This window comes from Anas acuta, chromosome 9, assembly GCF_963932015.1.
Source record: "Anas acuta chromosome 9, bAnaAcu1.1, whole genome shotgun sequence".
In the NCBI taxonomy this organism is placed as follows: Eukaryota; Metazoa; Chordata; class Aves; order Anseriformes; family Anatidae; genus Anas; species Anas acuta.
In genome coordinates this window covers 9,179,165-9,195,567 of record NC_088987.1, presented here as the reverse complement: position 1 = coordinate 9,195,567, position 16,403 = coordinate 9,179,165, and the positions used below count along the sequence as shown (strand labels likewise).

Genomic DNA, 16,403 nt, shown 5'->3' with positions numbered 1-16,403 from the left:
TTATCTCGCATTCCTGGCCGGGGTGGCCGTGCCTCACCGGGCTAATTATGGGCATGCGGCGGCGGGCGCACGGCCGGCCCCCTCCCCTGGGGGGGACCTGGGCGCTGGGGACAGGGGCTTGGTGGCACTGTCACGGTGACATGGCCTCGCTCAGCTCGGCCGCCACGTACCGCGCCGAGCGCATCAGCACCTACAGCCAGGGGCACCCAGAGCCCCGCTTCGAGGGGGAGCGGTACCGCTACGACGCCTTCGGGTACCCAGGTATGGGGTGTGGGGGGGGGGGACCCCGAGCTGTACCCGCCTGTCCTGAGCCCTGGCCCTGCCCCCTGAGCACCCCAAGGTTCTCTGGAGCGTCCTGCACACCCCCCAAGTCCCTTCACGCCCCCCCCCCCCCAGTGCTCCCCAAGGTCCCCAGGCCCAATTCTTCCGTTCCTGCAATGTCCCAGAAAACCCAGCACCCCCCCCAGCCTTCTCCCCCCAAATTTTCCTGTCCGTCCCCCATGTCCCCACCTGTCCCCAGGCCACCCATGCCACCCATGCCCCCCCAGACCCTCCCACACCCTTTGGGTGCCCCCAGGCCACCCCACACCCCCCCGCCCCATACACCTGGGGTGCCCAGCTCCCCGTGCAGCCCTCCCAATGTCCCCAACCCCCGGTGCCACCCGCCACCCCCAGCTCCCCCAAAGTGTCCCCAGCCTCTCCTGCACCCCCCGTGCCCTTGATACCCCTGAATGCTGTGCCCCCCCCCCCCACCTGGCCGACCCCCACGACCGGTCCCCGCAGGGTCCCCGGGGGCCATGTACCCCTGCAGCCTGGGCCCCTGGGTGCGGGCCCAGGGGGACACCTACCAGGTGGTGGCCGACGTCAGCCAGTTTGAGCCCCCCGACATCGTGGTGACCACCTCCAACGGCCACATCGCCATCCGGGCCGAGAAGGTGAGGAGCTGGGGGGCAGCCCCCGTACCCCAAACATGGTCTCCCACTGCCTGGGGTGGGGGACAAGCCCCAGCTCTGCCCCGTGGTGCCCATCTCCCATGGGGGGAATTGGGAGCAAGCCACTGGGGGAACTGGGAACTGGCCTCGCTGAGAGTGGGGAAACTGGGAGTGGCCACTGGGGTAATGGGGGAACTGGAAACAACACTGTTGTAAGACTGGGGCGACTGGGAGCTGCTCCCTGGTGGGGTGGCTGGGAATCACCCACACTTGCACTGGGGTAACTGGAAGTGACCACAATGGATGGCCATGGTGTGTGCCGTGCCGTACTGTGCCATACCATGCCATACTGTGCCACACCGTGCTGTACTTTGCCGCACTGTGCCGCACCATGCCAAACTGTGCCGTACTGTGCCGCACCTTGCCATACTGTGCCACACTATGCCGTACTATGCCGCACTGTGCCACACCATGCCATACTGTGTCGCACCTTGCCATATTGTGCCGCACCATGCCGTACTTTGCCATACTGTGCCATACTGTACCGCACCGTGCCATACCATGCTGTACTGTGCTGTACTTAGCCATACTGTGCTGCACCATACAAAACTGTGCCACACCATGCCATACAGTGCTGCACCTTGCCATACTGTGCCAAACTGCCGCACTGTGCCAAACTGTGCCGCACTGTGCCGTACTGTGCCGCGCTGTGCCGTACTGTGCCACGCCATGCCACACTGTGCCGTAATGTGCCACACAGTGCCATACTTTGCCGCACTGTGCCAAACTGTGCCATACTGTGCCACGCCATGCCGTACTGTGCCGCACTTTGCCATACTGTGCCGCACTGTGCCATACCATGCCGTACTGTGCCAAACTGTGTCACACTATGCCATACTTTGCCATACTGTGCCACACTGTGCCACGCCATGCCATACTGTGCCACACCATGCCATATTGTGCCGCACCATGCCGTACTTTGCCATACTGTGCCGCACCGTGCCATACTGTGCCACACCATGCCATATTGTGCCGCACCATGCCGTACTTTGCCATACTGTGCCGCACCGTGCCATACTGTGCCACACCATGCCATATTGTGCCGCACCATGCCGTACTTTGCCATACTGTGCCGCACCGTGCCATACTGTGCCACGCCATGCCGCACTGTGCCGTAATGTGCCACACCATGCCATATTGTGCCATACTTTGCCAAACTGTGCCGCACTGTGCCACGCCATGCCGCACTGTGCCGTAATGTGCCAAACTGTGCCGCACTATGCCATACTTTGCCATACTGTGCCACGCCATACCATACTGTGCCATACTTTGCCATACTGTGCCACACCATGCCAAACTGTGCCGCACCATGCCGCGCTGTGCCGCGCTGTGCCGCGCTGTGCCGTACCATGCCGTACTTTGCCATAATGTGCTGCACCGTGCCATACTGTGCCACGCCATGCCGCACTGTGCCGTAATGTGCCACACCATGCCATATTGTGCCATACTTTGCCAAACTGTGCCGCACTGTGCCATGCCATGCCGTACTGTGCCGCACTTTGCCGTACTGTGCCGCACTGTACCAAACTGTGTTGCACTATGTCATACTTTGCCATACTGTGCCACACTGTGCCATGCCATGCCATACTGTGCCACACCATGCCAAACTCTGCTGCACTGTGCCGCACCATGCCGTACTTTGCCATACTGTGCCGCACCGTGCCACGCCATGCCGCACTGTGCCGTAATGTGCCAAACTGTGCCGCACTATGCCATACTTTGCCATACTGTGCCACACCATGCCAAACTGTGCCGCACCATGCCGCGCTGTGCCGCACTGTGCCGCGCTGTGCCGCACTGTGCCGTACCATGCCGTACTTTGCCATAATGTGCCGCACTGTGCCGCACTGTGCCATAGCGTGCCGCGCTGTGCCGCGCTGTGCCGCGCTGTGCCGTACCATGCTGGCACCACTTCCCTGCAGGTGGCTGAGGACGGCACCGTGTGTGACACTTTCACCCACCAGTGTCGGCTGCCTGAGGACACGGACCCGCTGTCGGTGAGCTGTGCCCTCACCGAGGCCGGCACACTGCTCATCACTGCCCGGCGCCGCGCTGGCACCCGCCCCGGTGAGCCCCCGCAGCCGCTGTACCGCAGCGAGGCCACGCTGGGAGCAGGGCCAGTGAGAGGACAGTGATGGCAACCCTGGGCCATGCCGGGGGGAGGCTTGGCCAGTGCCAATGTGCTGTGGTGTGGTTGCTCTGTTTATAAAGTCCTTTTATTAAATTAATATAAAAATCTCTGTATTTACATGGGGGGGTGATGCGGCGAGGCTGTGGCTGTGCCCAGGGGGGCACCGGGGCTGGGGGGGGTGGAGGTAGCGATGTGGGGAGCCCCAGGAGCTGGTTGGGAAGGCGGGGGGAGGTGTGGGCAGGCCGGGGGGGCACCTGGCCACCCCTGGTGCTGGGTCGAGGGCACCCACCCTACGCCGGGACCCGGTGTGGGCATCCCCCGGCACCTGCGGGGGACGAGGGGGACCCTGCAGCGCCCACCCCCGGCGCATGAGTGGGGGACGCGGGGGGTGGCGGCGGTGGTGGTGGGGTATCCGGCGTCGCTGTCACTTGTCGGTGTCGCCGTCATCGGGCCCAGCCTCGCGGGGCATGGGGTGGTGCTGGTGGCGGTCCCAGAGCTGGCACAGGTCGGCGGTGTCGGGCTCGGGCGCGCTGGTGCTGCTGCGGCGGAAGCTGGCAAGCGGCGGCACCACCTTCACCCCCTTGGCTGTCAGCGAGCCCTCGATGGCCTTGCGGAGCTGCGGGCACCCCGATTCCATCAGTGGGTGAGTAGAGAGCCCCCCAACCCCACTGCTGCAGCCCCCCTGTGGCTCCTCACCTCCTTGAGGGACACCATGCCCACCAGGCGCCCGATGCTGGTGACGTACGCGTGGTTGAGGCCCAGCAGCGAGAAGATGGTGTGGGTCTGCGGGGAGACGGGGGGGGGGGTCAGAGTTTGGGGAGGGCACCGGGGGGGCGACGGGCGCACACCGGGGGGGGGGGATGCAGGCACACCTTGTGCAGCGAGGTGCGCTCCACCAGCTGGAAGGGCGCGGGGTCGATCTGGGCGCTGCCGAAATCCACGGGCTGGTCCAGCTGCCGCTCCTCCCACGCCAGGATCTGGGGTGGGGGGACCACGCCGTGGGGCACAGCAGCCCCAAAACCTCCGCCCCTCCCCATCACGGGGCCGTGGGGCTGTAGGGGCGCCCACCCCACCCTCCCCATTTGGGGCACCGGGGGTCTCACCTCTGCTGGCGTCATCCGGTCCCCTGCGTCCATGTCCTCCTGTGGGATAGGTGGGGGTGAGTGGGGTTTTGCCAAGGGTATTGGGATCGACCAAGCCCGGCTTGTGATTGGTGGAGAGAAGGCGGGCTGGGCCATGATTGGCTGAGGAAAGCGGCTGGGATTGGCCGGGGGGATCCCCATCACGCTACGATTCGCCAAGCGGATTTGGGATCAAGAGTGATCACGCCCTGATTGGCCGAGCGGAAATCAGGGCAGGCTGAGATTGGCTGCACAGATGTGGGCCAAATGGGATTGGCCAAGCAGAATCGTGCCGGGCTCCTGATTGGTTGAGAAGATCCAGGCTGGCCCCTGATTGGCTGAGAGGAGCCACGCCCTGCCTGAAGCTTACCGTGATGGAAATGCGGACGTGCTTGGCCTTGCGAGGGGCCGTGCCCTGCGCCTGGCACCACGCGGGAGAGACGGCGGCGTTAGGGGGGGCACCACAGGGAGGGGCCGGTCGGGAAGGGAGGGGATGGATGGGTTGGGTTGGGTTGGGTTGGGTTGGGATGGATGGGATAGGTTGGGTTGGATAGGTTGGGTTGGGATGGGATAGGATAGGTTAGGTTGGGTTGGATAGGTTGGGTTGTGATGGAATAAGTTAGGTTGGGTTGAGATGGATGGGTTGGGATGGGATAGGATAGGTTAGGTTGGGTTGTGATAGATGGGTTGGGATGGGATAGGTTAGGTTGGGTTGAGATGGATGGGTTGGGTTTGGATGGGATGGGATGGGATAGGTTAGGTTGGGTTGAGATGGATGGGATAGGTTAGGTTGGGTGGGATAGGTTAGGATGGGTTGGGTTGGATAGGTTAGGATGGGTTGGGTTGGGATGGGATAGGTTAGGTTGGATTGAGATGGATGGGTTGGGTTGGGATGGATGGGTTGGGTTTGGATGGGATGGGATAGGTTGGGTTGGGTTGAGATGGATGGGTTGGGTTTGGATGGGATAGGATAGGTTAGGTTGGATTGAGATGGATGGGTTGGGTTGGGATGGATGGGTTGGGTTTGGATGGGATGGGATAGGTTGGGTTGGGTTGAGATGGATGGGTTGGGTTTGGATGGGATAGGATAGGTTAGGTTGGGTTGAGATGGATGGGTTGGGTTGGGATGGGATAGGTTGGGTTGAGATGGATGGGTTGGGTTGGGTTGGGATAAGTTAGGTTGGGTTGGGATGGGAAAGGATAGGTTAGTTTGGGTTGAGATGGTTGGGTTGGGTTGGGATGGGATAGGTTGGGTTGAGATGGATGGGTTGGGTTGGGATGGGAAAGGATAGGTTAGTTTGGGTTGAGATGGTTGGGTTGGGTTGGGTTGGGTAGGTTGGGTTGAGATGGATGGGTTGGGTTTGGATGGATGGGTTGGGTTGGGTTGGGTTGGGATGGGATATGTTAGATTGGGTTGAGATGGATGAGTTGGATTGGGATGGGACAGGTTAGGCTGGGTTGAGAGGGATGGGTTGGGTTGGGTTGGATAGTTTGGGTTGAGATGGATGGGTTGGGTTGTGATGGAATAGGTTAGGTTAGGTTGGGTTGAGATGGATGGGTTGGGTTGGATAGGTTGGGTTGGGATGGGATAGGATAGGTTAGGTTGGGTTGGGTTGGGATAGGTTGGGTTGAGATGGATGGGTTGGGTTGTGATGGAATAGGTTAGGTTGGGTAGGATGAGATGGGATGGGATGGGATGGGATAGATGTGTTGGGATGGATGGGATGGGATGGGATGGATGGGATGGGATGGGCAGGAACAGGCAGGGATAGGCAGGGTGGGAAGGTTCAAGTAGGATTGAGAAAGAATGGGATGGGAAAGGTCAACTGGGGACGGAGAGGGATGGGACGGGCAGGAACAAGCGCTCACCTCAGCAGGCTCCGCAGCGGTGTTGGCACAGAAGAGGCTCTTGAGGGCGATGCCGGAGGTGTCGGCAGTGCCGGCTGCAGGCGGGCAGAGGGGTCAGCACGGGGACATGGGGGGGGTCCTGTGGTGGGCGCAGGGCACGGACTCACCCGGGGGGCTGTTGGTGGGGGCACTGGGCACCCGCTTCAGCGCTGGTTTCAGGGGCTTGCGGGAGCCACTGCGCGTGGGGGCGAAGGACGAGGCTTCAGTGTTGATCTGCAAGAAGGAAGGGACGGGGTCAGGGGACGCGGGCACCCTGGTGGGGGCACCCCAGGGTGGCCTCCCCCGCAGCCCCCTCACCTGGAAGCAGACGCTGGCTTCGGAGAGCCGGCGCCCATCCTCAAAGCTTGCCCGTGCCCTCTGCCGCAGGGCCTGGAGCCGGCGCTGGGGATGGAGCTGCTGGCTCAGCAGGGCCCCCACCTGCTCCCGCTCGATGGAGCCCAGCAGGATCATGGACTCTGCCGGCAGAGAGGGGACAAATGGTGAAGGGGACGGCACCGTGGGGACCCTGGGGACGTGCCGGAGCTGCCCCTGCCCACCACTCACCAGCCGAATCCACCAGCGCCAGGCTCTTCATCTTGGTGCTGTGCAGGACCTGCTGCAGGTCCCGGTACTTGCAGTTGAGGGAGACGTAGGGGATGTCCCGCACCATGATGTCCTCCACCCGCACGTTGTATTTCCTGCCCGGGGCAGGCACGGTGGCCTCAGCGTGACGGCCACATCGTGCCACTGCCTTCCTTCCCCTGCCCCGTGGCAGGGCTGGCTGGGGACATGGGGACACGGCGGGGTGGCACTCACTCGTGGTGCCCCCAGCCCAGCTCGGGGAGGTAGGGCAGCTTCTTGATGCGGATGATGCTGTCGTAGAGCGAGGGCTGGAGGCTCTGGGCCACGGCGTTGGCCAGGATGACGGCGATCATGACGGGGAGGATGTGCGAGATCTGTCCCGTCAGCTCGAAGACGATGACGGCCGTGGACACCGTGTGGGTGACGGCGCCCGACAGCGCGGCCGCCCCTGCGCCCGCGCGCGTCCCCGGGAGACACAGGGGCAGCCGTCAGGTGCCCGCCTGCCTGCCCGCGGGGCCGTGTCCCGCACCCCTGGGACACCCTTGGGACATCCCCGCTGGCAGGGCTCACCCTGAACCCCAGCAGCTCCCTTAGAGCACCCCCGAGCAGTGGCACGATGCGTCCCCAGCGCGGTGCTTACCCACCACGGCGTAGCCCCCCGGCACGATGCGGTAGGTGTTGCTGTCGGTGTGGATGCCATCAGGGAACCAGGCTGCCATGCTCTCCCCCACCAGCCGCCCGAAAGCTGCCCCTGCCCAACAAAAAGGGGCTGGAGGGGGCCGTGGGGACCTGACCCCTCTCCTGCCCCCAAATGTGCTGTGGGACACCCATGGAGGGGGCCCCAGGGCTCTCACCGATGACGAAGACGGGCATGAAGGCTCCGCAGGGCACTGGGATGGTGGTGGCCAGGGCTGACATCCAGAACTGTGCAGGGGACACGGGCACACGTCAGTGACCCCCCCACGGCCTGGCTCTCCTCCAGCCATGGAGCAGGATGCGGGCACGGCCCCATGCTGTGGGGCAGCCACCTCCTCCCAGGGGCACCCCGCCAGCACCTCCCCGGGGGCACCTCGGTGGCTCTTGGCCAAGATCTCTTTGGCAGCACGTTGGTGGCACCACGCCACCACCTTGGTGGCCACCCCGTGCCTCCTGGTAGCACCTCGGTGGCAAGCATCCAGCACCTCCTCGGTGGCATCCAGGAGTCACCTCCTGCACCACCACCACCCCCACCAGTGCCTGCTGGTGGCAGCCGGGGGCCGGCCGGGGCCAGCCGGGGCAGGACGCACCCACCTTCATGAGGATGAAGACGACGAGGGTGACGAAGACGTTGGAGCGGGGATTGCGCCAGGCCTCCAGGATGCCGATGTACTCGAACTCATCGCTGGGCTCCCGCTTGGACCACGTCTGGTTGTCGAACAGCGTCACCAGCGTGTCCTTCTGGGTGAGCTGGGGAGGTGCAGGGGTGAGCCGGGGGTGCTGCTGGTGGCCCACAGGGCCAGCAGTTTGCCCCCAGCCCCGTTGTGGCTACCTGTCCGGCCATGAACTGTCCGAAGCCGGGCGGGAAGGTCAGCGTGGAGATGAGCAGTGTCACCAGCGCGGGGAACAGCAGGCGCCTGGCGGGGTGGCACAGGAGGGGGTGACACCGGTGCAGCCCCAGCCCTGCCACCCCGGAGGGGACGGTCACTCCGAACTGGTGGTGGGGGACAAGGAGACACCTACTTCTTCATCAGGAAGCGGTTGATGGTCTTCTGGCGGCGCATGAACTGCACGATCTTGCGGTTGAGGTAGACGAAGAGCGCGCCCCCGAAGCCGCTGGCAATCCTGGGGGTGAGCCGGGGGTGAGCACCCACATCCCGCTGCCACCCCGGGGACATGGGGACAGGCACGTGGGGACAGGAACGTGGGATGGGGTGGCCACACTCACCCGATGACGGCGAAGGCGGGCAGCTCCTGCAGGTCGAAGGGGAAGTCGAGGCGGAATCGGGTTTTGAAGAGCGCTGTGATGGTCTCTGGGGGCACGGCGGGGGTCAGCGGGGCCGGGTGGGGGACCCCAGTGCCCCCCAGCCTCCCACCCCGCAGGAGGTACCTTCGTCCTTGATCCAGACAGCCAGCACGCGGAAGATGAAGGCGCTGAAGGTGGCAGCGAAGAACCCGCGCCAGTAGTTGCGGACGGCGAAGAAGGTGGAGGTGACCTCGATGCTGAACAGGACGCCTGGCACCGGGGAGGGGGGGAAGGACGAGAGGGGAGGGAGGCGAAAGCCAGGCAGAGCCCAGGCTCCTGGCATGCTTCCCGCATCCCTCCCCGAGCCCCACGGCCACGCTGCGGGTCACGGGCTTCCTCGGCAAAGCGCACGGCCGGTCCCCGGCTGGCCGCACCGGGGTGCGAGCAAGAGGGCAGTGCGGGGACGTGAGCAGGCACGGGGAGGGGATGGGTGGCAGCCGGCTCTGGGGCTGGGGGCACACGCAGACGGACGGACAGACAGGTGGATGGACGGGGCGGCTCAGCACGCACGGGGCAAGGCAAGAGTTAGACACGGCACCAACCTACGGGCAGGGCTCAGCGGGGCCGGAGCGGGGAGCTCCCTGGAGCGCAGCGCGGCGGGGGAGAGGACGAGACGAGACGTTACACCTCCGGGAGCACGGCGCCCGCTCCTCCCTTCCTCCTCCGCCCCGCGGGCACCCCGTCTAGCGGCACTGCCTCTCCCATGCCAGCTGGCCCTGAGGGGCAGGTCCCTGTCCCCCCCCTGGCAGCGAGGGGCGCTCGGGGCAGGGTCCTGCTGGCCTCTCCGCGAGGACCTGGGAGCACGGGTGGGATGTGCGGGTGGGGGGGACCCTACCTCCGATGGGGGCGGCGAAGCAGCAGCCCACACCGACGGCGCAGGCGGCCGCCAGCATTTCGGTGTTCCTCGCCTCGTTCTGCGGGTGGGAATCGGGTCAGGGGGTGCTGCCCCCCCTCTCGCCTCCCCCCAGCCCCTGCCCGTCTGCCCACTCACCTCGTAGATGCCCCCAAAGAAGGAGAGGAAGCGGCTGAGCAGGGCTGCGCACATGCTGGCGATGTGGACGAAGGGGCCCTGTGGGGACACAACAAGGGGGGATCAGTTTGGTGCCCCCACCCTGCCCGCCACCTGCCCTGACCCCGGGCAGTGCCCTCACCTCCTTGCCCAGGGGCATGCCGCTGCCCAGGGCGCACGTCAGCCCGATCACCTTGGCCACGAAGGTCTTGAGGGTGAGGTACTCCTTCAGCACGACCCCCCGCAGGATGGTCTTCATCTCAGGGATCCCCGAGCCTGGTGCCATGGGGACAGCCCTGACCCACAGCCCTGGGGAGGGCTTGGAAGACCCTCAGGACCCCCAACCCTATAGCCCAGGACACGCAGGTTGCTCGCAACACAGGAGGGGAGACCCCGGCACCTTACCCACAGCCTGGGGGGCGAGGATCTGGGTGAAGCCAGCCGAGAAGGTGATGAGCACGGTGGGGTAGGTGACCCAGGCCAGGTACTGCAGCAGCACGTTGGTGTCCAGGCCCCCGTACATCCACTTCTGGGCTACGGGCGCAGCAGGCGAGACGGGTCGCGGGTGGCAGGGGACGTGGCACAGCCCCACGGCACGGCCACCCCACGGAATTCCCCCCCTTGGGGAGCCCACCACCCGCCGGTGCCCACTCACCTTGGAGGCAGGTGGCGATGGCGAAGTCCATGGCCCAGCTCACCAGCGCCATGACCAGCCCCAGGAGGATGAGGAAGACCCAGTCCTCGCCCACCCTGGCGAGGAAGAACCGCTGGCACCGCACGGCGCAGCCTGCGGGCACAGGGCAGGCTCAGGGCCGGGCACCCCGGGGATGGGCACACAGGGGGGGAGAGCACTGCCACGCGCTCCAGCCCCAAGGGCACCGCGCGTGCAGGGACACAGCTTGGCCCCGCGCCGCTCGCACAAGCGCTGCCCCCTTGGCACGGCCCCAGGAGGAGCGGCGGGGCCCCCCCATCCCTGCTATTTTGGGCCATTGTGTCCCCGCTGCCCGGCGGGCAGGTGGCATTGTCCTCGGCGCCAGTGTCCCATGACAGCAGGAGAAACCCTACCCGCGGTGCCCAGAGCCGCGTGAAGCCGCACGGTCACCGTGTGTCCCCCCCCCCGCCTTCCCCGTGCCCCCCTCACCGCAGCGGGGGGCGCAGCGGCTCTGGCTGTACTCCAGCAGCTCGGAGGGGCGGCGTGCCTGCGGGGTGCCGTCGTCCCCCTGCTCCTGCTGCAGCCGCAGCCGGGCTGCCTCGTCCTTGGCGAAGGTGCCCAGGTCCTGCGTGTAGCGCCCGTACATCTGGGGGGAAGGAGAGGGGACAAGTTTTGGGGAGGGTGGCCGGGTGGGGGAACTGAGGCAGGGGAGCAGCGAGCACCGTGGTACCCCATGGGGAAAGGGGTGGAAAATGTGGTTTTTCTTTTGGGGGGGGAAGGCACGGAAGGGGCTGGGTGGGTCACGGCACGCAGGGATCGATCGCGATTGTTTCGCCCACGTGCTGAGCGCGGGTACCCGGCCCCGCCGGTACCAGTCCCCGGCCCTGCCCAGGTGCCCTGGACACTGGGATGGGCGGGTGGTGGGTGGAGAAGAGCCCCCGGTGCCAGCAGCACGGCCAGGCTGCCTGGGCGATTCTCTGAAGGCTGATATTGGGGTTGTGCTCGCACCTCCCCTTGGCACCATTAGAAACATGTTTGGGGCCCCCAAACAGGAGGGCAGCGTGGGGCAGGGCGCAGCCCCAGCACCGGCCACGGGCAAGGAGGAAATTTGGGAGCAAGGGGGTGCGGGGCAAACAGGGGCACCGTGCCCACATGGGGGACACCCCCTCCTCCTCGGGTGGCACGTGGCACGTGGCCTGGCCCCGGGCAGCGCCCCCCGTGCCAGCCGGGAGCTCTTTGTGCCCGTCCTCCCCGCCGAGCTGGGGGCACTCGTCCCGCGTGAGCGGGCACTGCCAAGGGCTCGGTTGCTTGGTTTCCGCCTCGCTCCCCCCCGGCACGACCTGAATGCCAAGCGCCAGAGCTCGGCCCGGCACAAAGGGAGGCTTCAGGGCCGCGGGGGCCCCTGCCAGGCTCCCACGTCGGGGCGACGTGAGCCCCATGCCGATGGCGAGCCCACCCGCCGTGCCGCACGTGGCCGCCCCGCAGCCCCCAGCCCGGCACCGTGCCCGGCGGAGGGGCCCCGGCACGGGTGGGCACCGCGCTCGGCACGTGGGCAGCACGGCCCCGGCTGCCACCGGCGATGCCCGACCCCGCTCGTGCGCCCCAGGGCACGTGGCAGCTCCTGTGGGGACAGCGTGGGGGTGCGCTCCTCGTGGGGCATCGCTCCCCGCCCTGCCTCCTGCCCAGGTCCCTCTGGCATGGAGCAGAAAGCAGCCAGAGCGGCGCCGGGTGGATTCTCTGCTGTCTGATACCCGGGCTGAGCTCAGCGCTGAGGGGGGAGAAAGGGAGGGGACACGTGTCCATCGCTAACCCTCCTGGCACGGATCGTGCCCTGAACTCCTGCTCCGCACGGGGCTCGGCGGGTCCTTGGCCCTAGGGGAATGTGCCGGGGGTGGAGGCGGCGGAGACGCCAGCTCGGCCTCCTCGGGGCCGGATTCAGCATCGCCTGCCAGAAGAGGACCCCAGCCCCGCACGGGGCCCGGCGTTCAAAGGCTCCCTTCGGGCCAGGCTTGTTTCCTCTGGAAGAACAAACGGCCCCACTCCCGAGGAGCGCTGTCGGCCTGCCAAGCGCCCGCCTCCCCCTGGCCTCGCCGCCCCCCCAAGCTGGGACTGGGGCACCCCCAGACCGGCTCCACGCCCGGTGCTGGAGGCTGGCACGCTGCCCACTGGTTATTGGGGTCCCTGGCAGGGTGCCCCTATAGCTGCGAGGGGTCTAGCCTGGCTGGGAGGGGGGTTGCTCCCCTTTGACCCCCATCTGCAGCCAGCCCCGCTTGTAACGGGGCGATGGGAGCCAAGGGGCTGTGCCACCCCGTGCCGCAGCCCCACGGGCACAGCCTGGGGTCCCCTGGGGTGCCCCGTGGCAGGGCCGGGCAGCCCTGGCTGCTGGCGAGAGCTGGCGGTGGGTTCTGCCTTCCTCCTCCTCCTCCTCCTCCTCCCGCTCGGGTTATTTTTCCACAAAGGCCTTTTGAAACACAAACAGCCCCGGGACTCCGGCCTCCGCCGCGAAGCAGCTGAACAATCACAGTGCCGGGCGGGCAGGGAGCGGGCACGGGGGGGGCCTGGTGGGGGGCACACGGGGACACAGGCGCAGGCCGAGGCCGGTATTTTGGGACCGGGCTCCCCCCACTGCAGGCACGAGCCGTGCCGAGCCCCTCTGGCCGTGCCAGCCCGCGGTGCCCGCTGCGCCCAGGCGATGCGGCGCACAGGGCGGGTGCTGGCAGAGGCTCTGCAGTGTCCCCGTGCCACCCCGTCCCATGGCAGCCGGGGCACTGAGCCCCCTGGAAGGGGTGGGGGCATTTAAAGGGGGAGCGGGGTGCCCCGGGGTGGCAGCCAGGGGGACAGAGAGAGGCTGGGGGGGGATCCGTGTCACGCTGCCTGTCTGAGCTGGGCTCTAATCGCCCTGAGCGGCTCCGCAGCGAACAAGGGCAGTTTGTCGAGCTTAATCCTCCCCCCCAGAGGCCCTCTGCTTGCCTGGCATGCGGGGGGCACGGGGGCTGGCACGGACCCTGGGCACCCCTACCACTGCCGGGGGCATTCCTACAGGCACCCACCCTGCACGTCCCACACACCGCGGGGTCCCCAGGGCGGGCACAACGTGGGGGCACAGGGCAGGCAGCGGGGCTGTCCCCGGGGCTGGCAGGCTCCGGACAGAGCCCGAGCCTCTCGGCAGGTGCTGGCAGGAGCCGGAGGCGCTAGGGGAGGGCTGGGCACCCGCCCTCCTGCCTGGCACGGGGGTGGCTTCCAAAAGCCAGGCACGAGGCCACGGGACAGGCGCCCGTCCCCAGCCTCGCCCGCGTGGGCGAGCCGCGGGCGGCTTCGGGAGCCTCTCCGCAGCCCCGAGGCCGTGGGGATGGGCACCCCGGGGTGCCCAGGGCGTGGGTGCCTCCCCGCCTTGAGGAGAGCAGGGCAAAGTCTGCCGGCACCATGTGAGGCTGCCCTGGTGCCAGCCGCGTGCCAGCGTGCCTCTCCCCTCCTGCGCTGCCCACGGGCTCCTTGGCACCGCGGTGCCGGCTGCGGACACGGCACCGGGGGGGTCAATATGGTGCTGGGGGGCAGAAAGGGGCAGCCCCATGGATCCTGTTGGATGGAGCAGAGCCAGAGCATGGATCAGGGGGATGCCACGCAGCCAGACCCCACAGGGAATGGGGTGGGGACCACGGGGACCCTGGATAAAGGTGCCTGGGAGGACGACGCGTGCCCGGCGCAGCAGGAGCACGACACCACACACCAGCCCTGCTGCGTGCAGCCAGCTCAGGCTCCCTGCAAACCCCCAGAGCTGTGGGCACGGGTGCCCGGCGGCAGCTCAGCCCCTTCCCTGCCCGCCTCCCCTGCCCTGCCTGCCTGCAGGCCTTTGCCAGGGCAAAGTACCCGTTTGCTGAGCCGCCCCGGGCGCTGGCCCAAGCAGGGGCCAGGGAGAAGCCACCTTTGGCCGGGATGTCAGAGGGCTGCGGGCAGCGCAGGGGGCTGCGGCACGGCGGGGAGGGAGCCCACCACGGGGCAGCTGGGCACCGGGGGGGTTAGCGGGGAGGCTGCGGAGGGGACGGAGTCGTAAACACGGGGCTAAGGTTGCAGGCGGGGGAGATACGCTATCTGTGGGGCAGAGGGCTGGGGCCGGGTGGAGCACTAGGGGGGGGTAAAGGGTGCCGGCTGGAGGGGAGGCGCCCCCGGAGGGGCCCTGGGGGTGGGCGTCACCCCCCTGAACTATGAGGGCTTGCTGGGGAGGGGGGTGATGGTGGAGGTGTGCCCAAGGGTCCTGCCGCGGGGCTGGGGTCTCCAATGGGCTCCCTGAGCACCAGGAGGCTGTAGGGCGGCACCAAGCATCCCCCCCCGCCCTAGCGCCCTGCCCAGCCACAGGTGGTCCCAAACACTCCGGGGTGGGGAGAGGGCGTAGCAAAACGCATGTGGGGGAAAGCACAGGTGATACTGGCCCTGCCACCCCGAGCACAGCTCCCTGGGGGTGGGGACACCCCCCTCAACCCCACCACCCCCTCCCCGAGCCGTGCTGCTGCCCCCGGTGCCCCCGCCGTGCCCGGTGCCCCCCGCGGTGCGCCCGGTGCCCGGTGCGGGCTGCGCTCACCAGGGTCTGCTCGTACTGCAGCGCCCGCTGCTCCGCGCTCTCGGTGGCCATGGTGCCGGTGCTGCCGCTGCTCCTGGCCGTGCCGGTGCCGGTGCCGGTGCCCGCGGCAGCAGCGGCTCCTCCCGGGCCGTGCGGGGCGGGCCCCGGGGCACTGCCCGGGGGAGGTTCCCGGCCGCGCTCCGCCTCCGCCGCCGGCACCCGGCACCGGCACCGGGGAACGGGGAGTGCGCAAGGGGCTGGGGGGCTCTGCCCTGCGCGGGGGCAGCCGGGGGGCACTCGGAGCCCCCCGGGTTGGGGTGACACTGGTGACCCCCGCTGAGGGCCGAGCGCTGCTGTCCGTGGGCACGGGGAGACGCAGGGGGCTGGCAGTGCTCTCCCCAACCCTGCTGAGGGGTGGGAGCAGAGGGGGCAGCGCTGGGGGCACAGAGCTGGGGTGCAGCCCCCAGCCCCATGGGGGGTCGGGGTTGGGGAGCAGAGAGCCCCCGTGCCTTGGCATCGCCAGGGATGAAGCAGGGGGACCAGGGATGCCCGCGCGTTGGAGACACCTCGGGGAGCCCTCGGAGGCACCCAAGGGTGCAGGGAGCACATCCTTACCGCGGCACCGCTCAGCGCCCCGGCGATGCCAGCCCGGGGAGGGGATCCTGGACTCCTCTCTTCGCTGCCAGACCCGCTGGGCAGCAGCAGCTCAGCCCTCTCCGGAGAGCTGCGCGGGCACAGCTGGGCACCGGCGCTCCTCGGGCGATGCGCTCGGGCATGGCACGCCGGCTGCTGTCCCTCCGGGGCCACCAACACCTCCGTCCCCCCGCCACAACGGGCTCAGGGGCGGCCAGGATAGTTGGCAGGGCCGAGCTCTCCCTGGTCCCCGTGGCACCGCATGGCACGCTCGGCAGGGACGGAGCTGTGGGACCAGTAACGGGCTGGTCCTCACTGCCCGGCTGCCCCCTTCTGCTCTAAGGCTGGCACCCTGAGCGCTGGGTGACGATGGCCGGGGCGGGCACTGGGCTTTGCTGGGCTGGAAGGGGTCATTGCCGGGCACTTTGTGGCAGGGAGGGGATGGAATGGACGCTCTGCTCATTGCTGCCCCGCGCACGGAGTCCCCTCCTGGCTCGTCAGCTCCTGGCACTGCCCCGCAGCAACCGGGACGCGCATCCGGAGGGGAGCCCCGTGCCAGGCCTCACGCTCTGCCTGCTGCCACCAGCGTGCCACCGCTGTGCCACAAGGTCACCATGGGTGCTGCCACCCTGCTGGCCAGGGCACGGGGCCTGGGACACCCAGCTCAGCACGTGCCAGCCCCGTATACCCCGGTGACACCCTCCCACTGCCCTACCCACATCCCAGTCCAGCCCAGTGTCACCCCTGTGCAGTCCCCACTGCCCACCCTGGCAGTGCTGTGCTGATATCACCCCGTGCTCCGTCCCCAAAGCCCCACGTCCCCAAACAGATGGCACATG

General features: G+C 67.6%; 2 protein-coding genes across 3 annotated transcripts; one reads left to right on the top strand and one right to left on the bottom strand.

Annotated features, from left to right (window-relative positions):
• Positions 1-45: 45 nt before the first annotated feature.
• Positions 46-3,230, top strand: LOC137861489 (heat shock protein beta-7-like). Its single transcript, XM_068692973.1, has 3 exons — positions 46-261; positions 784-935; positions 2,915-3,230. The coding sequence occupies exons 1-3, from the start codon at positions 48-50 to the stop codon at positions 3,125-3,127; spliced, it is 579 nt and encodes a 192-aa protein (XP_068549074.1). The 5' UTR covers positions 46-47; the 3' UTR covers positions 3,128-3,230.
• CLCN2 (chloride voltage-gated channel 2) lies at positions 3,191-15,112 on the bottom strand. Of its 2 annotated transcripts, XM_068692968.1 has the most exons (24): positions 14,953-15,018; positions 10,866-11,022; positions 10,380-10,511; positions 10,130-10,258; positions 9,867-10,000; positions 9,707-9,784; positions 9,551-9,629; positions 8,800-8,925; positions 8,638-8,722; positions 8,433-8,534; positions 8,242-8,326; positions 8,004-8,159; positions 7,568-7,637; positions 7,354-7,464; positions 6,948-7,161; positions 6,696-6,829; positions 6,450-6,607; positions 6,260-6,365; positions 6,114-6,187; positions 4,615-4,665; positions 4,227-4,265; positions 3,996-4,100; positions 3,820-3,906; positions 3,191-3,739 (listed from the first exon to the last, which is right to left on the bottom strand). In XM_068692968.1, exons 1-24 carry the CDS (start codon positions 15,001-15,003, stop codon positions 3,548-3,550), a joined length of 2,655 nt encoding a protein of 884 aa, XP_068549069.1. In that variant the 5' UTR covers positions 15,004-15,018; the 3' UTR covers positions 3,191-3,547. The 2 variants fall into 2 exon arrangements, with proteins under 2 accessions (XP_068549069.1, XP_068549068.1); XM_068692967.1 differs by lacking the exon at positions 4,615-4,665 and having other exon boundaries at positions 14,953-15,112.
• Positions 15,113-16,403: the final 1,291 nt, after the last annotated feature.